The following is a 27,598-nucleotide window of genomic DNA, read 5'->3' as shown; positions in this document are numbered from 1 at the left end:
GGTACAGGGGGGACAGAGAGAGGCAGGGGGTACAAAGAGGTGAAAGAGTAATGGGTGGACAGAGACATGCAAGGGTTACTAGGGGATGGAGAAGTGCAGGGGGGGAAAGAGAGGTGCAAGGGGGATGGGGGCTGAAGGGGTGCAGGGTGGACAGTGATGTGCAAGGGTGATGGGAGTACGGAGAGGTGATGGGGTGACATAGTCGTCCCACCTCGACATGCCGTAATCTGATCAATACTGTATTGTGTTAAAAAATGTCTCAATGGTCCATAGAGAAATATTTCAACACAATAAAGTATTGATTTTGATTACACCAGACTCCAGAGATCTATATCCCCCATGCCACCATAGTGGAAAAAATGGGGGACATGGCCTCGCAGGAGTACCACGGTAGTAGGTCATGCCCCTAATTTCGGGCAGATGTCCCTTCTCTAACTCCAGTGTTGGGAGGTATGTATGCGGCATATTGGACATTGCAGTGTGTGGCATATTGTGTCGGGGGCATTGTGGTATGTGGCATACTGTGTCGGGCATTACAGTGGGTGGCATAATGTGGAAAGGGCATTTTTTGTTTATTAGGCAGATTTCTTTTTTTTTTTTTTTTACTTTAGTAGCTCTTCAGGCAGTTTATGTTGTCTCGAGTAGCTCAGGCCCCAAAAAAGGTTGGAGACCACTGGTCTAGAGAGACCACTTTAGAGATAAATATAGATGTCTTGTTACCTAGATCACGACATTCGGGACTTTGTTCCTTAATTCTTCCTCCAGTGGTCTGAATTTATGGTAATGTGCGCTTACCTTCCAAAATATATCAAGTTTCAAAATTAATTTGCCTCCATCATCTGCTGGCCATTATTATTCCTATATTAATATTGTTTTTCATTATTGTCTATATGTATTATATAAGTATGCAGTTACTTTAGTAAAATATATTTGAAAGATTGTGTTGGGTATAGTAAGCAAGGGATTGCGACCATTTTCAGCAGATTAGCTCTTCCGAAAAAAGGATTGGCAGCCTAGGAAGAAGGAAGCAGGCACCAGGCGTTTGTGCTGTCCTTCACCCCTTCCGGGAAACCGTGTTTTCCCTGACCAAATAAATTATGGGTCAAGAAGTCAGCACAGATTTAACATTTTGGCTTCTCAATAAAATAGATCACTCTACATCCTCCTATATTAAATCTCTACTGAAGCACCTCAATAGTGCAGCCAAAGCTGTTATTCCAGTTCCCTGGAGATCTCCATGTCCCCCATCCATAGTGGAATGGTTCACAATACTCAAGTTTTACATGTCCATGGATGACTTGTCATTATCTGGATCTCCTAATTATAACATGTTTAGTGCTATACGGACACATTGGATCCTCTTTAAAGACTCTCCCTCCTATTTAAGATACACTAGTACATGTGTCTACTTCGAAAGACTCAAATTTAGCTAGGAAATGTTCTCCCTTCCTTTCCCTCTTCTCTTTATATTTTCAGATTCTTCTTTTTGTGTATTGCTTTTATATTTGTTTGTATGTAATGTATATGGAAGTCTTTAATTTCTATGTTGATATATATAGATGTATCTTTAATCAACTTTTTCCTTTGCCTGATATGCCGACATACTGTACGTTCCCTGTTAGTGTACTGATATTGAAAGCTTCTTCATATTTGTTGGCGCTTCATATTTTTTTGTTCTTTTGTAAAATGACTTCAATAAAAACATTAATGGAAAAAAAAAAAGTATAATGGGAGTCGTTCCTATGATTTAAAGTTTTCCATGAAAATATGCAGCCAGTATAGATTATTTAGATTGCGTGACAATAAAATTCCCAAATATGGGATATATTGTTTGGGCCATTGAAGAGGAAATCAATGTGTACAATGAGGAAGTCTCGCTGCTGTTTCAAGTACAGTAACATAACTATTGATTTTTCTAGATTAATGTGTAATTCTTATATTAAACTAAAAATAGAGAAATTCTGTTACACATTAGGGAGAGAATGTTCTGGATTACCAATATAGAGGAGAATATCATTGGCAAATGAGAAACATTGTCATTTATAATTTCATATGCTGATACAGCCATGGTTGCACACAGAATATTGGCATGCCGCATATGTCCTGAGCAGAAGCTGCTTGTGTGTCCTATTTGCACCTCTTTGTGAATAAGACATACATAAGGAAAATGTTGCACGCAAAGACACACTGCGCTACAGAGTAATTGCATATCTTGACTAGAAGGGCTGTTTACTGCGCAAGGATGCTCGATGTATGTGGTCGCCTAGGAAACTAATAAAAGGGCTCCTAAAATTGTGTTTGGACTTCCTAGGAAAACTTAGCAGTAAAGATTTAGTCACAATCTTGAGTGGTTTCGTATACTGGATTTGACAGGGCATGTTATTTTATAACGAGACATGCTTTGGAATAGTATTTAATATTATTTTTACATTATAAGTGATGGCTTTGTAAACCAGCACTTAGCAAGCAGAATATGTACAGCTTAGAGAAAAGTCACATAGATGATATGATAGAGGGCAGTATTTTATTTAGACCTTATAGAGGAGGAAGGAAGATTTAAAAATAAGAGCCTATTTATAGACTTTAGTGTTCAATCTAGCACCCTCCATCTTAGAATACCAATGCAGTTCCTCTTCCTTGCCTGGGTTGTCACTGTCTGCTGTGTTTCTAGCACAGGTCTGGTTTGCATATCAGTGCTGATATACAGACCACACTGTGCTAGAAGCACTACAGCAGACAGCAACACCTCAGGCAGGGAAGAGAAACTGCATGGGTTTTCAAAGATGGCAAGTGAACACTAGGCTTTAGATTTAGATTAGCTATTTTTAAGAAGTAAAAAATATATGTAAAAGTCTGCCCTTCTGCGGGCGTGGCTTTGCCAAACATGGAGTACTGTAGGCAGCATCTTCTGTGAGCTCCCTCCATATATCCTATATTATATCCTGTGCTGCTGCTGCTACCGAGGACTCTGACCCCTATAACAGGTGTGTGATATCCTGCATATTGTCCTATTTCCCCGCTGGAGTACCTACATATCTATTGGGCTGCCGGTTTGAGAAACTTCACAGCTGCGGCCAGCTCCTGCATCGGGACCCAGACGCCGCTGGTCTTTCACTGCACTGCCGATAATCCTATCATAGCGCCTCTTCCCACGGTGCCTCAGCGGGTTAAGGTGATAAGCGGTGGTGGCTCTCTGTGTTGAGCGGTGAGAATGGGAAGCTGACTCTTCAGGTAGGGCTGCCGTGGTCCGCGTGGAGGGTGCTGCCGCCATCTTGCCAGTGTGTGTACTGGGCTGAGGTGTTCGTGTTCAACTGCTGCTATACAGCTGAGACCCGCTGTGACTACTAACCTCTTCCCTATATTAAAATTCCGGATTCCTGCTGTACTCATGGAAGTACTAAGTATTGAGTGCAGACACCGTTTTCCCTGATTGGATGCCAAATGACTGCCTTGGCCCGGGCGCCGGAAACCCTAGTTTCGGCCCTGCTAAGGAAATCTACTCTAAGGCACCCTCAAATATTGATTATAAAATTTCTGCCCCTCAATCTCCGTAAATACTGGTGGCTGCAATGAGATCCTGGAGGTCGTCTGCCCATGTTAGTGTGTTGCCATATGCATGCTTTCATAGCTCTCTTGTTCTAACTGGCGTTAGGGTTATTAGACTCGTCATCCTTCTCCAAGGAACCGAGAGCTGGCCGGATTAATGCTTTGATTTGTGTTGTAAACCTAAACCAAGATGATACCTATATGTTTCGATGTTTCCCTTATTACTTAAGGGTTCTATATATCCTGCTTTAATAATATGCACTGGATTATGATTTGAGCTATCCTATTCTCACACTACATATTCTGTCCCTTTTGGTATTTGCTATATAGATGTCAATATTCTTGTACCCAATATTCGATGTACCCTTTTCTACATGGTTATGCTCTGGGTGTAGTTATGTAGCTCGGTACTTGTGTACTTTCACGGCTCCCATCGCATGCCATATGTAGTGGCATGCGATGGGATGCGATATTTGCCGTTTTTAAGCAATTTTTTAAAAATCGCATGCGATTTTTAACAGAAATGCATCCAAAAGCATTGAAATTAGTATCAAACATGTTCAATGGCCCCCAAATGTAATTTTTTAGGTTGTACCACCCCCACTATCAACGCAAACCCAAAGCGTGGCGAGCGCAACGAGCCCGCGCGGGGTGGCGGTACGCGTCCTACGACCTTTTCATACCCCCACTATCCACGTCGGCGTGGAGTTGAGAATAGAAAGTGTGGCGAGCCCGAAGCGTGGCGAGGGGACGCAGACACCTGTGAAGCCCGCGAGGGGACGCGGATACCTATGAAGGTATCCGTGTCCCCTCGCTGCGCTCGCCACGCTTCGGTGGCTTGCTGTGCTCGCCACACTTTCTATTCTCAACTCCACGCTGACGTGGATAGTGGGGGTATGAAAAGGTCGTAGGACGCGTACCGCCGCCCCTCGCGGGCTCGTTGCGCTCGCCACGCTTCGGGTTCGATTGTACACAAGTACCTGTAGCTCTATTGCCAAATGTGTGTGTTGCATTACTATATCCAGGGGTAGAACCAAACTTAGCCGAACCTAAGGTCATATATTATAGCCCCCCTATATTCTTTATCAATATCCTGTGTTTTATAATTGTGGTGTGTGTGTTTGTGTGCGTGGGTGGGTGGGGGGGGGGTGTATGAGCATAGATATATAGTATAGTTAATAGGGGGGGTTATGGGCTGTTCTCGATCCAGGTATACCTAGGATGGGGTTAGGTCATACCGGGTGGGGTTTTTTAGGGAGGTTTGTTTTGAGTTTTTTATTATTATTATTATTATTACTATTATGCTTTCCATATATTATATATTTATCCTGGTGTGATTTTTGGTTTGTAGTGCATCAAGTGGCTTTAGCAGTAAAACTACAGTATATGGCTGTTGTTATATACTTAGTATTCTCAATGTATGGCTGTACTCGTATGGTGCCTATGGATACTGTGTGAGATTGTCCCTTTTGGGGCATATCTCACCCTCAGACCATGCTCAACATTCTTGTTATACTGTATCCTATACTGTATTGTGACACTGTGTTATTATGACTGACGTACACCTTGGTGCCCAGCATTCAATGGTTTATTCCATTTGGGGTATGAATATACTTGTTTTGGTGTGTTGGTTTGTCTTTGAAAATAAAAAAAAATTATCGAATAATAAAAAAACAAAAATTCTGAGCTTCCCCTCGGATGCAGCAGGGTGCCTAGTAGTATCACCTCCTACAAATACAGTAACCAACAATGAAAAAGCAGGAACCTTGCACTTCCTATTGCGGTATCTTAAGGCTTATTTATGCAGATAGATTCTATAATCAAGTTATTTTTCCTCCTTTGGAGTCCTCCTTCAGAATTCTGAAGTTATGTTGGGCTCCCATCTGAGGTTGCAAGAGATTTTTGTTTGAAGGTCTCTACCCATGACACCACTCTGTTGGAAATTACCAGTGGGACCTTGACATTTGGTTTTCTCCTGAAGTCTACTATCATCTGGACTGTTTTGATGGAGTTTAGGTCCAGGTTGTTTTTCTGCCGCACCTCTGTGAAAGTCTGTCCACTTCCTTTCTGTATGCAGACTCATCTGCCTCCTTGATTAGGCCGATGATGGTGGTGTCATCAGCAAATTTTATGATTTTTACTGACTGGTCACTTGAAATGCAGTCATTAGTGTAGAGGGAGAAGAGCAGGGGGGAAAGGACACATCCCTGGGAAGCACCAGTGCTGATCGTACGAATGGCGGATGTGAAGGCTCAGGCTTTCACCACCTGTTTCCGTGCCGTCAGGAAGTCCACAATCCAGGAGCAGGTAGATTATGGAACTCCTTGGCAGAGAAGTTTGGGCTTTAGGATAGCGGGGGCAATTGTGTTAAATGCAGAGCTGAAGTCAATGAATAGGACCCTCGCGTAGGTGCCTGGATGATCCAGGTGTTCCAGGATATAATGCAGCCCTAGGTTAACTGCATCCTCAACAGTACTGTTTGCTCGGTAGGCGAACTGCATGGGGTCGAGATGGGTGTTTGTCACCTCCCTCAGATGGTTCAATACCAGTCTTTCGAATGCCTTCATGACCACTGATGTTAGCGCAACTGGCCTGTAGTCATTTAGATCCTTCACAGCAAACTTCTTGGGAACCGGAATAATAATTGAGCGTTTGAAGCAGTCGGGGACCCTACTCGTTTCCAGTGAGGTGTTGAAGATTCGTGCAAGCTGCATTGCACAGATCTTAAGGGTAGATGGCGACACTCCATCAGGACCTGCAGCCTTCCTAAGTCTGACCCTTTTGAACAAAGCTTCTACCTCCCCCTGGTCCATCTGCAAGACCTCAGAGTGTCGGTCAGAGTGGTGTGGCGGTGGAGCCGCCTTACTATGGTCGAGAGGAGGGGGGGGTATGAGGCCTGGGCTCCTTTGTAAAATCTGCAGTAAAACTCGTTCAGCTCCTCAGCCAGTTCCTGGAGCATTGGAGTTGGGCTTGGGGTTTTCTTGTAGCTGGTAATAACTTGCAAACTTTTCCAGACTGCTGCAGGGTCATTGGCTGAGAGGTTGTTTGTCAGCTTGCTGGCGTATCGCTTCTTAGCCTGATTTCACGTGTCAGGATGTTCCTGGCCTCTTTGTACTGTGCCCTATCCCCACCACTGTAGGCCTCCTCCTTGGCCCGGCGGAGCTTCCTTAGCTGACTGCCGAACCACGGCTTATTGTTATTAAAGGATCAAACTGTTTTGGATGGTACACACAGATCCTCGCAGAAACTGACATAGATGTCACAATGTCTGCTAGTTCGTTCAGGTCAGTCACAGAAGCTTCGAAAACCCTCCAGTCCGTGCAATCGAAACAAGCCTGAAGCTCTAGTTTTGTCTCACTTGACCAGCTTTTAACTGACCTGACAGTGGCCTTTGCTGACTTTAGCTTCTGAGTATACGTTGGGAGGAGGTGGACCAAGCAGTGGTCCGAAAGTCCCAGGGCTGCTCGTGGGATGGATCGGTAGGTAGACTTTATAGCGGTGTAGCATGTGTTGAAGGTACAAGGTACAAGGTACAACAGGCACTGCCACAACCTAGGTTGAACTGGGCTCCCAGTCTAATTTATTCAGAGACATCAACAGAAGGAATGGAGTCAAAGTAGTGGGCCTCCAAATATTAAAACATTGGGATAAAGAGGTTGCGGAGTTCATTTCAAATATTGTGGCAGAGACAGCATCTCCCCAGATGTAATGTTAAGGATCCATACCAGGTTTTGGGAGCAGTAGCAGAATCCCAAGTGTGTAATCAGCAGACCCTGGGATTTCCTGATATAAGGATTTCCAGGCAGAGTTGGCTTGCTCTTGATGGTGGATTAGCCACCCAAGCGATAGGCCTGGGGTGGGCTATTGTAGGGACCATTGGAGCCTTTCAAGAGTCTGAGATTGCTTGTATGCTACTACCGTGTTTCCCCGATATTTAGACCTACCCCGAAAATAAGCCCTCCCCCGAAAATAAGCTCTATTAAAATTTGCCTAAAACGGAGTGCAGGCATTAAATTGTACCCCATCGCCACCCACGCTAAACCCCCCCCCCCCCCCCCCTCACCTCTGCGTTGCTGTATCGTACAGGCTTCGACTGAAGCCGTTTTAGTTCCCAGTCCCAGGGATGCACTGCGGGCAGCGCGTGATGTCACCGCGCACATCATGCGGCTGCAGCAGGGAGCAGTGGCGCAGCCAATAAGAAGAAGTGGAAAGTTGGTGAGCAGGACTCTTAATTCATATTGAAAGGGGAAATGGGGGCTGTTTAAAAGGACTGGGGGCGTGTTAAAGGAGGACTGGGGTCATTGAAAGGAGGAATGGGGCTGTTTAAAAGGACTGGGGACATGTCATTAAAGGAGGACTGGGGGCATGTTATTAATATAAGACCTACCCCGAAAATAAGCCCTATTGTCTTTTTTGTTGAGAAAAAAAAAATAAGACAGTGTCTTATTTTCGGGGAAACACGGTATCTGTAATTATGATCGCATATGGAATCAACCTGGTATGCTGTGACCTGCTGTTGAAAATAAACATCAAAGTCATCATCCGAGTCCCAGTGTTTGTGATCCTTGTCACAATATATTGAGCAATATCTAAGTGGAGAAATCCAATTATCTTTGCTAAAAGGGCGTAGCTGCAAAGTATCCTCATACACAGGGAATGCTACAGACTGTTGTTCTGTCATTGCTCTGTAATTTGTGTCATTTTTTTTTGTGCTGAACTCATTACCACTTTGTTTCTGTGAAAATTGTCTTTTTAAATGACTATTTCCAGATCACTCAAAATCAAATGAACGGCTAATTAGCTTTTTTATGTTCCTACAATTTTCTCACTGAGCAAATTATATTTATTCTTGAGATCTGTTATATCCTCACAGATGAGCATCGTTACAAAATCTAGTTACTGTTGTTATAAATAAGATCAATTAAAATAACCCTTTGAGCGCTAATGGATTTTTACTGCAATTACTCTTAATTAAAATGTCAGTTGAAAGCAATACGGTTGCTTACTCTGAAAACCAGCACTTTCCTTGTCAAGCTTACTAGTTATCTTAACATCTGATCTGCAGCAAACAGGAGCTCATGCTTATTTATTTGCTATGTGACACTTGTATATTGCTTGATAGAGTGACTAAAGGTGCCCACACACTAGAACGATTTTTTGACCGATTGTCCGAAAATCGGCCGATATCGATCCGATGCGCGCTCCCGTGGATCTTTAGCTGAATCTTCTGATCTTACGTGCTGCACAAAAGATCAGAAGATTTAACAAAAGATCCATAGGAACGCACACAGGATCTTAAGAAAAATCTTTGGTAAAGATGTGCGCTTGCCTGAAATCTTTGGTCCAGGGCGGACCAAAGATTTGAAGGCTAATTTATGCGCACATCTTAAGATCGCAGATCTTTCTAGTGTGTGGGCACCTTATGTCTGCATAAAGAACACAGCAAAACTTATACAGATTCAGCGGTTCAGTTATACACATATTTACAATTGTCAATTAAATCAGCATAATCTCCTTTTGTAAATAAAGCCACCCATCCAATTGACTAATTGTTTCCACGGATTGCATGAAAAGTGGCACATCACTTGTCCTTTTCCTGCAATTGTGGTGTGAGGCAGTTTCCCGTGTGCATTGCAATTGCAGATCTCTGTGGCTGCCACAAGGATCTATTGGACTCTGCCGCCATGAATGGGATTGTATATGATACTATGCAATAGGACCACATACGATAGGACCACATCCTGCCGACCGGGTTATTTGGCTGGGCATCATCTCCGAGGTACCGCACGTAATAACTTGCATTATTGCATGGAGGCCTTTAGATACATTTGCAGCAAAAAAAAACACCCAATACAAGCAAAGTCTCACAGGGCCTGGAGTACTAAGAGGGGCTGTTTGGCATGACTACAGCAATGATTTATGAGGACACAGCTGTAAAACAATCTTCTAATCTAGGCAAAATAGCTTGTAGGTTGATAAACTGTATGTTATTGGAAGGTAAATGTAAGTGACAATGAGGTTTAAGGAGAGGATGTATGTGATGATGGGGGATCGGGAGTCGCATGTTAAAATTGTATACATTTAGAGATATTGAGCTATTATTGCTTTATGCCCTTGATATGGATATAATATGGTCATCCTATGGATGACCATTAAGGTTACAAAATCAACAATGGTCTTTGCCCGATGTGAGATACTTTTAACTTTGACAAGAAATAACCTAAGAATTTCCCGCCATTGAAGGTTTTTTTCCCCCTGCCAAAACACTGAGCAGAGATCTGCACCAGACACCAGCAATGCCCTACCCCAGAGTGTGATTGGCCTGCTGGCCAATGGGTGAAAGAATAAGGGTGCCCATCGGTGGGTGGAACCATCAATGGTCTTCCTTAACATAGTTTGCTACCATCGGTGGCCACCCAAATTCGTGTCCTTAATGGTGGGCACATCAATGGCCATCCTTACCCTCCTCTGTAGCCAGTAGTACAGTATTTATCCAATTAATTACTGTGCATAGCAGTCCACAGAAATTTTTCAGTCACTCAATCAAAATCCTATGGACCACCCTATTAAGTGCTGCTGGGAGATCCAAAAAGATTAAGATTAATCAGTCACTCTGTCTTTGTCATCAGAAGGTCATTAAGCACACTTTCCAGGACTAGATCTGGATGCTACAGATGGAGTGCCGCTCATTCTTGCAGGGGCTGGCACTTCCATCGCCAGTTCCCCGTGGAGATGGAGCTCCCCGCCACGTCTGCCGCCTCCCCCACCACCATCGCAGGTCCCCACCGCCGCCCTGAAACCCCCCCCCCCCTTACCCTGCCCTGAAGTGTAGATGGGCAGGGTCCCACCGCCCAGCCACCCCGAGAGACTGGGACGTGCGTGCGCGTGAGATGCATATGTGTCCCAGTCTGATGGAGTACCTCTCATCCTACTCTCGCCAGCGGGGACGTTCTGGTGAGAGCTGAGCAAGGAGAGGGGCTCCATCGGGTGGATCTACTGATTCTTTACTGGAATGGGTCATTATTAATCTGGATTGATAGAGGTTTTCAAGTTGAGTTACAGCCACACTTCCTGAACTCATATAAGGGGTAACCTTTCAGCTTTGTAGCTCCAAATCTACGGAACTCTCTTCCCCGCACATTGGCGAGAGGCCACCCACTGTAGAATCATTCACATAGATTCAAGACTTTTCTGTTCTTTCGAACATTTTACTAATATTCACTGTTCAGCTTGATTTGGTTTTGTGCTGTAAAGTACTTTGAGTCCTACTGGGAGAAAAGTTATCCAAAAATGATGGTTTTGTTTATAAAGTAATGCAGTAGAGCACAACATGAAAAATTAGTGTTGATGGAAATATTTTGCTGCAAGTGATCGATTCTTTTGGTTATGTTGTGTTTGTTATATGGATGAGTCCTCATACCTGTAGCCTCAATACGCTGTGTGACTGTCTGAATCTGTATACGAAGTGCTATGATGCTTTCTTTCTTACCATGGCCTTTAATCAGATCTGATTGCAGTACAAATTTGTTTGGAAAATGGGCAAAACCATGTGCACTGCAGGTGGGGTAGATGTAACGTGTGTATGTGTGTATGTATACAGTCCTACACAGATAAACAATGCAAGTGTTGCATATCAAAGTAATCAGCACAGTCCCCTGGTGTGTCCTGCACTTATTTCAGCCGGGGGGCTCCTTAATAATTCCAGTAAATATTCGCGGGCAGCACACAAAATTCATATTACACCACATGGTATGAGGAGAACAGAGACTCTCTCTGTCTCTCCTCCAAGCAGCCTCCATCCACACGGCACACACTGCCTGGGACCCCGCCTCCTGCATGCTTCCCGAGATCCCGCCTCCTTCAGCCCTGCACAGCCTGTAGATCAGCCAATCACAGAACCTTTGGCATCTTCCTAGCACACTACGGGACAGCTGAGCCATCGCTTGGCTGCCCTGCACTGCTGTGCGGCGCCAACGGCTCAGCTGTAACGCAATTGAAATCCCATCCCGTAGTTTGCCCACCCCTGCACTAGGTTGTATATCTTTGTAAGACTGAGCTTGAATTCATAGCAGAATGGACTTTGGTGTGGGAAAAAGCAGCAGTCGCTGCACCATAGCACTTAGTATACAGACTCAGACTTAGAAGTGTTGCATACAGTATCACATGACTCAGCGAAGTCCCCTGGTGGACCCTAATTGCATCACATTGTGACCAAGAAGCATTTTTGATGAGAAAGGCACCTGGTGCTAGCAGTCTCACATAAGACCTAGCACTCTAAAATAACTTTTTTTGAGTCGTTTAGTTGAAGAAAACCGTACTGAGAGTGAACTGAAACTAACAAGTAAAGATTTAGTAAGTGATTAATTGACAGCTGTCTACATTAATAGATACAGTATATGGACGCTGAAGAGTCCACCTTATCAAGCCGGGTCATGTTGATTAGTAGTCTGTACTGGGAACTTGATAGACAACTGTATGATTTATGGTCCCATTAGCAATGGAACCCCTTCACCCACTATACCTATGCCCATGATGAGACTGGCGGAGGAGTGGTTGATAGATTGAAAAATGTTTTTGCAGCTTGAAAAGCCTGGGGTACTTCATAAAAGTCTAATGAAGCTTGAGAGCATTTTCCAGAGGGTAGCAGCTGCCAGTGATCATGGATGGAAAAGTGGGAAGCAGGGAGAAGATGAGGATGCAGTCATTGGCAGATGAAGAAAGTAAGAGCGTGTGTGTGTGAGGAAAAAGGCTGGAGATGAAGGAAGTTGACAGAATTGTGTCTTTACTTATGAGAAGGGCAGGGTGCCAGTGGAGTGACTGGCAGGGGGGGCATTAGGGCAAAAACTGTGCTAGAGGAAAAGGAGAGGGGATATATTTAAAAGAAGTTATGTGGACAGATGGGAAATGTGTTGTTTTTGGAAAATATAATGTACTATTAAGCCCGCTCGAAGCAAATGCTTTGAAAGATTGTCTGATACCTTGTGATTGTTTCTGTGTTTGTACATGTGTGAGCAGGGCAGCCGAGAGGTATGTCGGGCCCCGGTAAAATGTTGGGGCGGGGCCTAATTACAGAAGGTGTGTCACCTCCACAATTAGGCCACACCCCAAAAATGTTTGGGGGTGTGTGTGAAAAAAAACATTCTAAAGTGGAGGGGGGAGTGTTATTGTCCCCCCTCCCACAGCAGCAGCAGCAGCAGCACACACCTACAGCTGTAGGTGTGTGCTGCTGCTGCTGCTAGGGAGGGATGGAGGGGAAGGTTGGTTGAACCAGGGCCCCTGCCGGGCCCCTCCAGCAAGCCTGGGCCCGGGCAATTAGTACCCCCTCCCCCCCCCTCTCAGCTGCCCTGTGTGTGAGAGAGAAAGAGATGTAGATTCACTCACTACCAACAGATAGCAGTGTTTTGGAGACAGACACTAGACCTATATATAGATGATGTTTGTGCTACAAGTTGTTGCAGACCCTGATAGACATAACTGCTTAAACATAGCGGAACATATACTGTAGATCTATAAGAATATCATTCTCTGAGGAGCCTGGCATGTTTCAGTGTAATTGGACATTAATACACAAGTCAGAGAAGAAAACTTCACTGATAGTGTGGTAGGCTATTTATATAAAGTATATTACTATCTACTTTATATACAGTACATGCTCTAGTGCTAATGAACTTTTATAGGAATTTGGGGTACTTGTGTATTTCGGCGGCGCCCATCGCATCGCATACCATAACGTATATGACGCGATATCGTACGATAGTGCACGATGGCATACAATTTTGAAATTGTATGCCATTGTACATGGCATACAATGCCATACGATGCAATTAAACATTGTATAAGCACCCTAATGGGTGCTTATACAATGTTAAGCACCCTAATGGGTGCTTACAATGTTAAATGCACCCCCACGCCACCCCCCCACTATAAACGTGAACCCAAAGCGTGGCGAGCGGCGGCAGTACGCGTCCTACGACCTTTTCATACCCCCACTATCCACGTTGGCATGGAGTTGAGAATAGAATAGTGTGGTGAGCGCAGCAAGCCACCGAGCCCGAAGCGTGGCAGGCGGACGCGGATACCTGTGAAGCCCGCGAAGGGACGCGTTTACCTGTGAAGGTATCTGCGTCCCCTCGCGGGGCTCGCCACGCTTCGGGCTCGGTGGCTCGCTGCGCTCGCCACACTATTCTATTCTCAACTCCACGCCGACGTGGATAGTGGGGGTATGAAAAGGTCATAGGACGCGTACAGACGCCCCTCGCGGGCTCGCAGCGCTCGCCACGCTTCGGGTTCACGTTTATAGTGGGGGGTGGCGTGGGGGTGCATTTAACATTGTAAGCACCCATTAGGGTGCTTATAAGATTTTTTTATCGTATAGGGGGTCAAAATCGCGTCGCATCGCATGCCATCGGGTCCATGGCATGCGATGCAATGCGATACGTTCATCGTACGATGGACATCGGGGGCGCCGCCAAAATACACAAGTACCGAATTTTGTTATTTCCATAATTTGCTTAGGTACTTGTGTATTATCACGGTGCCCACGATGTTCATCGTACTGCATCGCATGCAATATTGCGGCATGCGATGCAATGCGTTTTTTAATTGTACAAGCACCCTGATGGGTGCTTACAATGTTAAATGCACCCCCATTGTCAACGCCACCCCCACTATCAACGCCAACCCAAAGCGCGGCGAGCGCAGCGGTACACGTCCTCCGACCTTTTCATACCCCCACTATCCACGCCGGCGTTGGATTTTATTTTAGATAGTGTGGCGAGCGGATGCGGAATACATGTAAAGTAATACGCGTCCCCTCGCGGGGCACGCTGCGCTTGCCACACTATCTAAAATCTACTTCATGCTGACGTGGATAGTGGGGGTATGAAAAGGTCAGAGAATGCGTACTGCCGCCCCCCGCGGGCGCGCTGCACTCGCCACGCTTCGGGTTGGCATTGATAGTGGGTGTCGCGTTGACAATGGGGGTGCATTTAACATTGCAAGCACCCATCAAGGTGCTTGTATAAATAAAAATCGCATTGCATGCCATTTGCTGGCATGCGATGCGATATTTAATTGTACATTCCGGGTCATTTAATGCGAATATCTAATCGCATACCACTAAATAAGGTATGCGATGCGATGAGCGCCATGATAATACACAAGTACCTTTGCTTAAGTACTAAGGAGCAGTTTTAATACTGTAGAGTAGATTTACCCTCTCACATTAATGCTTTCAAAGTATGGAATTATTCTCTCATATAATGAACATGCTTTCTCCTCCCAACTGATTACTTCCTCCCACTTCATCTTCAAAATGTTACTTATGCTAATCCCCTCTTTCCTTATGTGCTTTTTGTTTGCTCACTTAAAGATATGTTTTTATCTCATCTTACTTAAGTTCTATTTGTGACTTTTCTGCCACAAATCGCGTGGTCACAATTTACAACGGTGGGCATGTGTGTACACACCAGCTTCTATAGCAGCACTCTGCGTACTTCCTAAAAAGCGCATTTAAATGTGTACTCTGTAATTCAATAAATGCAGCTTTTGTATATAATTTGATAACACTAGATATTCTGTTTGTAAAACGTGCTAAAGGTTTATAAAATAAACTCAGTCCCCGCAATAAATGCGCTTATTAGAAAGTATATTGTTTTTTTATTTGTTTGTATGACACTTTGAATATATTAAAAATAATCATAGTTTTTATTGCTATGTACTTTTTCACTACTAGCAATTGCATATACTTTTTATTTGTATATTTCTGGTTTTGAATTATCTGTGTTTAGCGTCGACCTTTTATTAAATGAAGCAACATCTTATTTTCACGTTCACATTTTCCAGGTCACCAGACAGGTGCACTCATTACTGACTGACACATTTTAAATGATCCCCAGGTGAAGCTATTTTTTTCACTTGATTCTGTGAGACCTGCAAAACATGCACTGTGTGGGGTCCTGATAACCGACTGATAACCTGCGCTATAGAGTGATACATCAAACATCTGTTGCGCTGTATAATATTTTTTATAGCCTATAAGAAATGTATTTATGATTTAAATGCTATACTTTAATGGTTAATTTTAATCATACAAACTGCTCTTCGGTTTATTCCTTATTTCAGTTGTAAGTAATAAAATATTTTCGACTTTTTATGTTGGAGTCTGCTGGAATTTTTTTCCCATTATTCTGGCAGTTTTTTTGCTCTTCTTTGGACGCATTGTTCTCATTTTATTTCTATACAGATGTTAATAATTTATGTCTCTTCTTCGTTCTATATATAATCTAACAAGCTTGCCCCAGCAAGGTGGATGATAGAACAGGATTAAAGGAAAGTAGAACATAATGTTCTTTTCCCTGTCTCGGTTCTGTCTTTCAGTTTAGAAATGTGCTCTTTGCACTATTACCTCTCCAATTATCTCTTTGTGAGAATCAGACTTTCCTCCACTCAACTGTCAGAACAAGGCTGGCTGTTAAATGGAATCAATAGACTGTTTTTTAGGCCTTAGGTAGAATTTCCCAAACCCTGTCATTACAGTCCAGTTATTAAGGATATCAATGCTTGAGCATCTTAGTCTATTTGATTTTTTTATCTGGATGCAAGCATGGATAGCCTTAAAATCTAGACTGTAACGGAGGAGTTTGGGCAACTCTCGCCTAAGGTATATACCAATATATCCAGTGATTTTGCTTAGACTCCTTTCAGTCATAAGCAAAAATCTGGGAATTTGCAGGGCATGATGGGTCTACCTGGACTCTGCTTATGTATGTCAGGGCAGTCCCGGAACTACAACCCTGCAATTGATCCAGGGTTTTTCCTAGGACTTGCAAACCATATCAGTGCCACGCCTTGTGTGGAAAGTATGACCTGGGTCTTGATGACCCGGTTCATGCATAAAAGGAATATAATGGAATGAACAGTATCGCTTGGAGATGACATCTGCTCCAAGTATCCACTGTTAGATGAAAGACCCGGGTCAGTGGAAGGCCCAGTTCCGGGGTAAAGGGTGACAACCCGGGAATAATTGGGTACATCACATTGGTGTGAACGGAGGTAAATACTTCCTGTCTTCAACCTGTGTCCTGTGCTTAGGGTCCGAGCTGAGTTAGGTTTAGATCTGAAAGGGGTATTATCGAGAGCCCATGTTTTTCATGTCATGTTTTTTTTGCTATTTTTCCCTATGATCAATAGTTTTGATGCCCTTGGCTATTCTATTCCTTCTTAATGTACCTTTATGGACTTTATCACAATCATTGTCTTTGGTATTTTTTGCAATATCCTACAATAAATACACCGTTACATAAGAAAAAGAAAATGTGTACAGTAAGTAATTTAGAGAAATTTGGAGAAAAGTGTAAATACCTTACCTTTTTATTTATTATCATTGGAACTATTTTTTCAGCTAATCTATTAGTCCATTGCTTCTACAGAATAGCACACCAACAGGGAATCTGGTAAAGTGTGAGCTACTTCTAAATTCTGTGTAATCTGAGACATTAGACGTTGCTGCAGACAGATTTAAAAACAACTTTAGTCTTTCAGCTGTTATTTTGAGCCTGCATCGGCTGGAATGCCAGGGTTGTAGATATGTTGATGTACTCCAAACCACTGGTTTTAAAGCATCAAAACTGTTTATTAGAGATTACATAATAAAGCCGTTAGATTTCCTTTTCCTTGCTGGAAGTCAAGTGCATTTTTGTTGTTATTTCTGTAACAGATTTTAGGTGCAGTCAGCCAAGTCTGTATTCTTAAATTGAATGTCAAATATAAATACAGATGGACAAGAATCTCTTTAGAATTAAAGCCTAATATGTTATGTGCGATCATTCCCCATCTGTTTGTTGAGCGCTGTGCCAAGAAGTAGATTGGAAACATGAAGCACTCAATATTTGTGCTGTAGGTTTGGTCCCTGCGGAAAATACACATTACGCATTGTACAATTTATTAATTTTACTTCTGGGTTCATTATGTAAAAGCTAATTGAAGAAATGGCAGCAGAACTGAGGCTTATCTATGACTTTTTAGCTACAATGATTGTTTGTGTTAATTCATTTTCTTTATGTTATATAAAGTCTAATCTTGCTTTTATAAAGTTTTAGGTCTTTAGACATATTCTACAACACATGGGCCCTTATTCACATTGCCACGTTCGCATGCAAATTCGCATGTTTCATCTTTCTGCTCCCATTGCGCATGTGCAGCAAACGCAATGCGCACGTGCAAGTTGAGAAAACACTATTTGCAAGCAATCTTCTGAGTAGTTTTAGCCGTCCGAACGAGTGCTGTGGGCGTTAGCATGGGCGCGACCTTTATAATGAGGAAAACTGGGCGTACACATGGGCGCACACATGGGCGTTCACTGTGAGTGGTGGGTTTGCTTTCGCATGAGTGCAAGAGGGATTGTTCCCCACAAACTCAAAAGCTTTCGCAAGCTCAAAGCAGGTTTTCAGTTTCGAACACCATACTTTTGTCATTGCTCATTCGTACGGACCAAACACACGCACGGAATGGCTAAATCAAAGGGTCAATCAATGGCACCTGCACACCATTGACACCAATACATGGTTGATTTCGGGAGAAAATTAACTCAGCACAACTTCTGATTGCATACCAACAGCAATCAAGTGTTAGCAGATACAAACTTGTTATGTTGGTAAGGTGAACTGGAAAATAAATGCTGACATACAGATACCTCCTTCCTCATCTAGCCTCCGTAAGTTATAAGTCACGGCACACTGGGCACATGAGAGTTTCCAGCTCCAGTGCAAATCCATTAGCTCTGGGTGTATTTTTTCCCCAAAAAATTCAATTTATTCTCAATACGATGGTACTAAGATGGACAGTCACAGCTTAGTATTAGATACACCAAGTGTATGTTCTGTGCGCGAGTGCAGCTGTATCTGTATACCAAATGCTACATTACACCATCCTTCCCCACCATTGTGGTAAGCTGATGCTGCATCCTTTCACAGCTGAAATCACCAATTTCAATCAGAAATTGGCTTCATTAACATCTAAGCTACCGCTGCAGCTTCCATGGAAGCCAGGACATTAATTATGGTGGTGTGACCCTTGCATCACATGGTGGTTGCCGTGTGTCTGTGTGGCATGGTGTGTATGAGGGGTACTACTGTGTTATGGAAATTGCTGCACTATATTAGAAACTGTTAATAAACAAAATAAATACTGTTTGTTAAAAAAAATTGATCTTGTCTTTTTTGAATATTAACATCAGGGTTTCAACGCCAATTGTATTTTAATTGATAGCATATTTGGGCACACATTTTGATATAAATGTGTAGTTACAAAAGGGCCTGGGTGATCATTGATAATCAGATTTAAATGTTTTTTATTTATATTTGATATTTCTCTCTACAGGGATACAACTGTACAGAGCCTTACACTGCAGCCATCTGTGAAGGAGGGGATTATAGTATATGAAGACTCACCTCTGGTTAGTATCCTTTGTTTTTTTAAAGGATTATTACACCAAAACATTAATAGTGTACCTGAGTAAAAAATGTCATCCTTAAAATCAGCATGGATCGCAAAAGCAGAATCTTGTTTCTAAAAGGCAAAACCATGTGCACTGCAGGTGGGGCAGATGTAACATGCAGATGGAGTTAGATATTGTTGGGTTGTGCTTTAAAATAAAATTTAAAAAGCAGTGTAAAAATAAAGCAGCCCCTGCACAGAAACAAAATCATTCACCCAAATCTAACTCTCTCTACACATTTGCCCCAACAGCGGTGCAGCATTGTTTTGTCCAGTAGAAAAATGTGCTTTTGCAATCCTTGCTGAATCAGGCCCTTATTTAGATTTAAAGGTATTGTTTCCTGTCTGCATTTACTGTTGCTGTGGTACTTGTGCAGTTTCGAGGCGGCCGTTAATTAGTTAGCGTAGCGTCCCTGTCAGAATCAGCGTAGTGTTCCCATGGCCAGCGTAGTTCGCGTCCCTATCAGAATCAGCATAGTGTTCCCGCGGATCGCTTAAGTAGTTAGCGTAGTGACTAGAGCGTGTTCCCGCGGCTGCTTAAGTAGTTAGCGTAGTCAGTCAGGCATCCCTCTCAGTATCAGCTTCGTGTTCCCGCCCGTTTTCGGGCTAGCCGGAGCTTACGTAGTTAGTGTAGTCAGTCAGCGTTACCCAATTAGCGTAGTCAGTCCGCGCTTATTACATTGTTTGACCATTACATGAGTGGAAGAGATCAATTTAAGGGTAACATTTAATTAAACAAGGTTTGCATAAATCACACATGTACATTTTTGTGCTTGTTTTTAGGTTAAAGCTGTTAAAAAAGGTCACATTCTGGTTATTGATGAGGCAGACAAAGCACCCACAAATGTCACCTGTATCTTAAAATCTTTGGTAGAAAGTGGAGAGATGATTCTGTCAGATGGAAGGAGACTTGTAGCAAGTAAGTTTAATATGAATTCTATAACTTTTGCTAGTATATTGAAGATCAGAGTAATTCACTAATTATGTATGCATTTCATAATGGCAAATGGGACTAATTGTGGGATGCAATTTCACCTGAGTTCGCCCAGGGCCGGCGCTACCCACTCAGCAGAGGATGCAGAGCAGGGAGGCGTCGGGTAAGAGAAGCGTTCTCTCTCCCTGCTCTCCATCCTCTGCTGCCGTCCTGTTGTTGTTCCAGGCTGCTGCTGCTGCACCTGTCACACTATGTAAGCACAGGCAGCAGCAGCACAGGCATCATTCAGCACCTCCAGTCACCCCCGGGAAAGGGGCGAGGCTACCGTGGGAAAGGGGCAGAGCTACCACAGGAAGGGGGCAGAGCCACATGAGTCCTGACCACAGCCGGGAGAAAAAGGGAGGAAGAATGAGGAGAGGAGGAGATCTGTGCAGCCAGACTTCAGGCAGGTAGCAGGACAATACCGCACTGGACCCCTGGCACCTAACAAAAATAATGAGCTGGGATAAGCACGGGGGAGGGGGGGTTGTATAGCGGCCAAGGAGTCATATGCTAGAGGTCCCGTGCACCTCTAGCATCTGTCATGGGCAATGAGCATGTAACCCCCTTGACAATGAAAGGAGTACCGTCCCCTTCTGACAACGAGCATATAAGCCCATTGACAATGAGCATATAACCCACCCTGGGTAACAAGCATGTAATTTCCCCCCTGGACAATAAGAATGTAACTCCCCCCTTGGCAACTACTGTAACATATCATCCCACATGGCAATGATCATGTAACTCTGGTAACAAGCATATAACGAGCACGTCGGTAAGCGGGACTTATGTGGCATAATATGTAATAGGCAGCACGGTGTTTGGTATAATATATAATAGGGAGTAAGGTATGTAGTATAATATATAATATGCATTACGGTGTGCGGAATAATGTGCAATAGGTATTACAGTGTGGAGCATAATGTGTAATGGGCATTACGATGTGTGGCATAATGTATAATGGCATTACGGTTTGGGGCAGAATGTGTAATGGGCATATTGGTGTCTAACATAATGTGTAATGGGCATTACAGTGTAGCATAATGTGTTACAGGCGTTACCATTTGTGGCATAATGTGCAATGGGTATTAAGATGTACATTTTTGGTGTCCCTCTTTTTAGTGAGCAAGTGTGTGTGTGGGGTCCACCAACTCTTTTTCTATCACAGTGCGAAATGTCTAGTTACATCACTGCTGTTACTGGCAACATTATGTGTATGAGGCGCTACTACAGGCATTATACACCCTTTTTTATTCAGTATGCGCCTTCGCCATATCTCTTTGTAAAGTATGGGAGGAAGCTAATTTATCTTTGGCAGGAGGGCGCCGAACACCCTAGCACCGGCCCTGAGTTCGCCATAGGTGTGGGATGCTGGCTGAACTTAGATGTTTTTTGGCATTTATTTGCAAGGCATTGTACATCTCCGTAGAACTCTGAGTGTAATACATATTGCCGTATTTGTTTGTTTTTTGTGTCTTGGGATATTATATATTTTTGTGTGTATACACTATATGGACAAAAGCATTTGGATGCACTGACTATTACACCAACAGGGACTGTAAAGATGCTTTATACGAATGCATATACGATAACAAGGAGTTGGTCCCCCTTTTGCAGCTATAACAGCTTCCACTCTTCTTAGAAGCCTATTCATAAGATTTTGAGTGTGTCTGTGGGAATTTTCTGCCCATTCAGTCTGTAGAGCATTTAGGAAATCAGGCACTGATGTTGGACAAGAAGGCCTGGCTCACATTCTCTTCCAACTCATCCCAAAGGTACTCTATTGGTATGAGGTCAGGGCTCTCTGGACCAGTCAAATTCTTCCACATCAGACTTATCCAAGTATGTAAATCTAGTTTTTACTGTATGTACTGGTACAGAGTCATGTTGGAATAGAAAAGGTCTTTCCCCAAACTGTTGCCTCAAAGTTTGAAGCATACATAGCATTGTTCACAATGTGTTAACATGCTGAAGCATTAAGATTGCCCTTCACTGAAGATAAGGGGCCTAGCCCAAACCATGAAAAACAGCCCCATATCATTATCCCTCCTCCAAAATTCAAAATTAGCATAATGCAGTCTTACAGGTAACGTTCTTCCGGCATCCACCAAACACAGACTCGCCCATCTGACTACCAGTGAAGCTTGATTTATCACTCTACACAATAACACGTTTCCAGTGCTCCACATTCAAGTGTCGGTGTGGTTTGCACCACTTCATTTGACTCTTGGCATTGGGCTTGGTGATGTGAGACTTGCATGCAGCTGCTTGGCCATGGAAATCCTATTAAGATAGGTACTATATTATTATCCTATTAAGGGAAACCGATTACGGTCCTGCCACACAGTCTTTGTGCTTACATTAATACCAAGTTAATAAGTTTGGAACTCTTCAGCTATGAAATCTACAGAGCGTTGCCGACTTTCACGTACTGTGCTCCTTAACAGTCATTGACCCCACTCCACAGAAAGTCCGCACCTTTTGCCACTTTAGCCGTCAGTGTGGTGCTCACTCCAATGGAGTAGATCCAATCAGGGGCAGAACTACCGTGGGTGCAGGGGATGCAGCTGCTATGGGGCCCGGCGGGTTGGGGGGCCCGAGGCACAGCAAGCAATCCCCTGCACAGTTTTGTATGATTTTATTATTAATATTAGAGTACTGACTGACTGACTGAGTATCGATCCGGGCAGGAGCCGTATAGCACCAAGCGGCTGTGGGAGCAGGTCATCATAGAGCGCCGAGCGGGAGTGAACATAATAGAGCGCCGAGCGGGAGCGGGTCATAGTAGCGCAATGAGCGGCGGGGGGAGAAGATTAGAAGAGTAGTGCGCAATGCAGTAGCTGGGGTAGCGTAGCGCGATGGACAGAGAGAGCCGAGCCGGAGCAGCGTGCTGGGTGGAGGGATTGGTGCCGCAAGGGAAGTAGTGAAGCTGATGTATTACTTCGTCTGCCAGAGCCCCAGGAGCCTTCTTGGTATATTAACTAAGCGCTGCATGTCAAGCCCGGCGCCTGCTTGCTCTGAAGAGAGAGACAGGCTGAAGATGTCCAGAAGTCTGCAGTATTAGTGAGTCCTGCATCTGCTGGTGAGCTGGGCAACATGTGGCTACTAGTCCTTAATAAGTGTAGCATATGCTATTGTTAAGATGATTTATTTACAGAATAGTATATCAAATATTTGTTTAATATCTGTTTTTTAGTATATAGAGAAGTAGCCATGTGAATGTTTCCTGCGACACGGCATACTGTGCCAGGCTGTGACTATTCGCTCCATTAGGATTTAAAGAAGCAATCACCGGCTGTGAATAGTCACAGCCCAGCGTAGCATGCTGCATCGCAGGAAACATTCATAGGGCTACTTCTGTATATATTAGAAACATACCGGTATATAAAAAATAAAAAATCACCACATGGCAAATATTCAACAAATACAAGTGACTGGAAATGCATATGGAATGTAATTCACTTGCAGCTTGACTTACAGGAAGCCAGAATCCCTAGTAAGTGCCTAACCCTAAACCCCTCTCCCTTCAGCTAACCCCCCCCCCCCCCGATCTTCCTCCCTCCTATCCCCTGTTTTCATGGAGTGCAGGGGGGCCCCTTTCAAAATGTTGCTATGGGGCCCACCAAGGTCTAGTTACGCCTCTGGATCCAATACACAACAGAAGTAAAGAAGAGGGCACTCACCGTTGAGATGAAAATTCTTAGAAGAGTTTAATGTATATAAGGCATGTTAACATTTCGATCCATACCTGGATCTTTGTCAAAACATCAGCACAAGGTACAGAGTGATCCTTTCAGTGGTGTGGCTGTAGTGAAAGGATCACTCTGTAGCTTGTGCTGTATATCACTCTGTACCATATATATATATATATATATATATACAGTGGTCGAAGTGGGGCGGTATACGGGGGTATGGCATACCCCCACTTTAATCTGAAGATAAAAAAAAAAAGTTTTTTCCCCCCCTCAGGATGCTCTCTGAACACTCAGCAGCGCATATTGTGCTTTTGTAATACCCCTGTACAACGGGGCAGTCTGGCAGGGGACGTTGATGGACAGGGGGGTGTCCGAAGGTGCGCACTATATTCACTCTTTACTTTTCCATACCCCCACTTCAAAATTTCCATACCCCCACTTCAAAATTTCCACTTCGACCACTGTATATATATATATATATATATATATATATATATATATATATATATATATATATATATATATATATATATATATATATATATATATATGGAAAAACATTATTCGGTCTGTTTTTCCTTGTTATTCATCCATTTATTTAAGATTTTATTATAAATTAGGTCTTTGGTCATTTTTTCCCATATCAGGACATCACACTATTAAGTAAGTAAATGATTTATGATTGGCAGAACAGCAAGTCAAAAGTCACTTCCATGCCTTATTTGTTGTCACAATTAATAGGAAGAGACTTACAGGTTAAAAGGTCTGTTGGCACAATTGTAAGTGCTCTTCTGTTGCTCATACTAACCTGTGTGGGGTAGGGATGCCAAACCCGGGATCAGGATCGGCATTTTTGTCTGGGTTTTGAATCCCGGGATAGGTCTCTCCAATCCCGGGATTTCGAGATTGAAATGCACATGCACATTTTCTACCTTATCAGCTGCGCAGTGCTGAGCACCAGTGGTGCATATCTCAGGTGCTGCCCAGCAACAAGCTGTGTGGCTGTGTGTGATGTCAGTGGTCACGTTGCGCAGCCATGCACTGTCCTGACCCTGCCGCATCTGCCCGAAGTCAACTGGCAGGCTGGCTTTCTCCCCTCACCACCGCGCCTTGGAGTCCACGTTGCGCGACCTCCCCCATCTCCTCTTCAACCCTGCTGACAGGTCTGACCAGAGTCCCCGCGCCTCCTCCCCCGCTCGCTGCTGTGTACATGGCCTGGCTACCAGCAGTCTTCCTGCTCCTCCCAAACAGGTAATGAGCTGCTGCAGTTGGCACGGCATCCCTTTACACATTTCCCTCACATATCTGTAGGCCGATCCCAGGAATCCCGGGATTGACAGGTTTTCAATCCCGAATCCCGGGATTGAAAAAAATGGCCGGGGTTTGGCCTCCCTAGTGTGGGGGCTCGCTGAAGCTTCAATTTCTAGCCAAGGCTTTGATTTCTGTTCCTTCCTCTTATCCCTCTATTATCAGGTCACATGTCTAGGCTTTGTTTCAGTGATGTTCCCAACTATCCGTCAATCTTTTGATCGACTTCAGATTTAATCAGTAATCTTTCTGCAGTGCTACTGAATTAATTGATGTGAAACCCGAGGATTACTCTGTAATAATTAATTCAATGTGTGTGATCTCTGGTTTCAGTGTGTAACATCAACAATATTCTAAAGGAGTGGATGTTGCATTCATTACCAAGCCAGTACTAAAATATGTCCTTGTTGAATAATAATTCAAATGTTGTTTTTCTTGGGAAGATTTCACTGTAATCTGCTTGGAACATCGAGTTGGCAAATGGAGGGATTCAATCATTTACTGATAATGGGATGTTAGCAGAGTCTGTACTAATTAACTTTAATCTCCACATTCACTGATCTGTCCTAAGAACAGTCTGCTTTCTTTGGTGAGCTATATTTAGAATTCAGGCAATTCCTGTTTTGTACCATTGCTTTTACGAAGGATGAAAAATATCACTAAGCATGACAATGTGTCTCTGTTGAGTAGGAGCTCTAATAGTTTTATTTTATCATTTTTTTTCCAACTGGTAAGTAATTATATTTAATTTATCTCTACTATATTAGACAACAGATGATACTCTCCCCAGTTCATGGCCTGTAGGAGCAGTCTACAGTCCAAGCACATAAACACACTCAAGTGCATTTTGTCTAAAGCCAATTAATACCCCATTTACACCAAATTGCCGTGTTGCAGCTGCAGCCGCCACCCCCGTCACGAGCAGTTCCCACAGCACTTGGAGATTACATCATCTCCAAGCGCCGGGAACGCTGCGCTGGGCCCAGGATCATCAAGCTGGGGGCACCCAGCTTGACGGTAAACTGCTGGGCTGCCCCCAGCCCACGTGCATCCACCCAGCCCTCGCACGCACACAGGCATTCATTCACCTCCTCCCTGCCTCCGCCGCATTCTACAGAGTACAGCAGCGGAGGCTGTGTGTAAACGCCCCCCCCTCCCCCGTCCAACCTGGTTGGGATTACCCCTATTGATGTAAACGGGAGCCCGGTTGGTCAACCCGGTGTACCCGTTTACACTGCCCTCTACCCAGGTCCTAGCCGTGTTCAACCTAGGTCAGGACCTGGGTAGAAGTCCTGTGTAAAGGAACACGGCTTGACCCATTTACACCGCTGCTGACCCGGGTATTTGTGGTGGTGTAAAAGGGGTATTACCTACCAGTCCATTTTTGCAGTGTGGGTGGGTTCCCGGAGCACCTGGAGTGAACAGGAGAGGAGCATGCCAACTCCAGAGTAGAACACATGGACCCAGTATTGTGAGCCTAAAAACCAACAAAAATGTGCTGTTGGCCTTCAAAGAAGACTTATTGATTTATTACAATGATGTATTACATGCTTTCATAGTAATTTTTTATTCATTGTTTGCAGAACTAGATTTATCATTTGTATATAGATACAAGGTTTACATGAGTTCTTCTTACCACTAGAAAACGATTTATGCATTTTACAATGAGTACCCATCCATCTTTCTATTCATTACAGAGCGCATAAATAAAAAATATTCTGCACCTTTTCCCCCAGATCCATCGGAACACACGAGAAGGGACAATGTGATCGCTATTCATCCTGATTTCAGAATGATTGTACTGGCAAACAGACCTGGATTCCCTTTCTTGGGAAATGATTTTTTTGGTGCTTTGGGTAAGTAGTAGATCTAAACAATCAATGATACATTTATAAACAGTCAGCAAAGTGTCTGTAGTGATTCAGAAGTTTTGTTCTTAGCACTAAAAGCTTTCACGAACAGTTTGCCAATAAAGAATAATTGTTATGATTTAAAAGCTTTATAATGGGAACTTATACCTACAGTAGCTTGCTGTTGTAATAGTGACATCCAACAATCTCAATATAAAAGCTGTTTATATGCATTGAAATAGCACTGGACATAGATCCATTATAGTACATACTAAATAATCACATAACGTGTGTTGCCCTGGATATATGCAACTCACAGGAATCTACTTTTTAGTCCTATGAAAAATTGAATAAGATGAAAATGCCATTTGGTACACTGTTGTTAGAATGTGTACACAATAATGCCTCTATATTACATTTATATTTTTGGGAATTCATTTAGTTTTAAATACTCTTTTTTACTGAGTGAAATATTTTATTTGTTAACAGGTATTTATATTTATTATTCATTTTATTTATAGTTTCTTATATAGCGCAGCAGATTCCGTTGCGCTTTACAATAGTAGACAGTGATAAAACAAACTGGGTAACAGACAGACTTGGAGGTAAGAGGGCCCTGCTGCAAGCTTACAATCTATAGGAACATAGGAGGGAAACACAAGGACAGGCACCAGTAAGAGCATAGCAGTCCCACCAAGTTACAGGTCCAGAAGGGAAGCTATATAATACAT

The 27,598-nt window shown here is 43.4% G+C and overlaps 1 protein-coding gene across 1 annotated transcript in view; it reads left to right on the top strand.

The window, feature by feature from the left end:
* Positions 1-27,598, top strand: part of VWA8 (von Willebrand factor A domain containing 8) — a 180,487-nt gene that overhangs the window by 140,604 nt on the left and 12,285 nt on the right. Inside the window, exons 23-25 of the mRNA XM_083168923.1 lie at positions 18,925-19,000; positions 19,825-19,960; positions 26,754-26,873. Coding sequence (XP_083025049.1) covers positions 18,925-19,000; positions 19,825-19,960; positions 26,754-26,873 — 332 coding nt within the window. The remainder of the gene's footprint in view (positions 1-18,924; positions 19,001-19,824; positions 19,961-26,753; positions 26,874-27,598) is intronic.

This window comes from Crinia signifera, chromosome 2 (genome assembly GCF_055691185.1).
Source record: "Crinia signifera chromosome 2, ASM5569118v1, whole genome shotgun sequence".
In the NCBI taxonomy this organism is placed as follows: domain Eukaryota; kingdom Metazoa; phylum Chordata; class Amphibia; order Anura; family Myobatrachidae; genus Crinia; species Crinia signifera.
The sequence above is the reverse complement of the archived record's forward strand: the minus strand, read 5'-3'. Positions and strand labels throughout refer to the sequence as shown.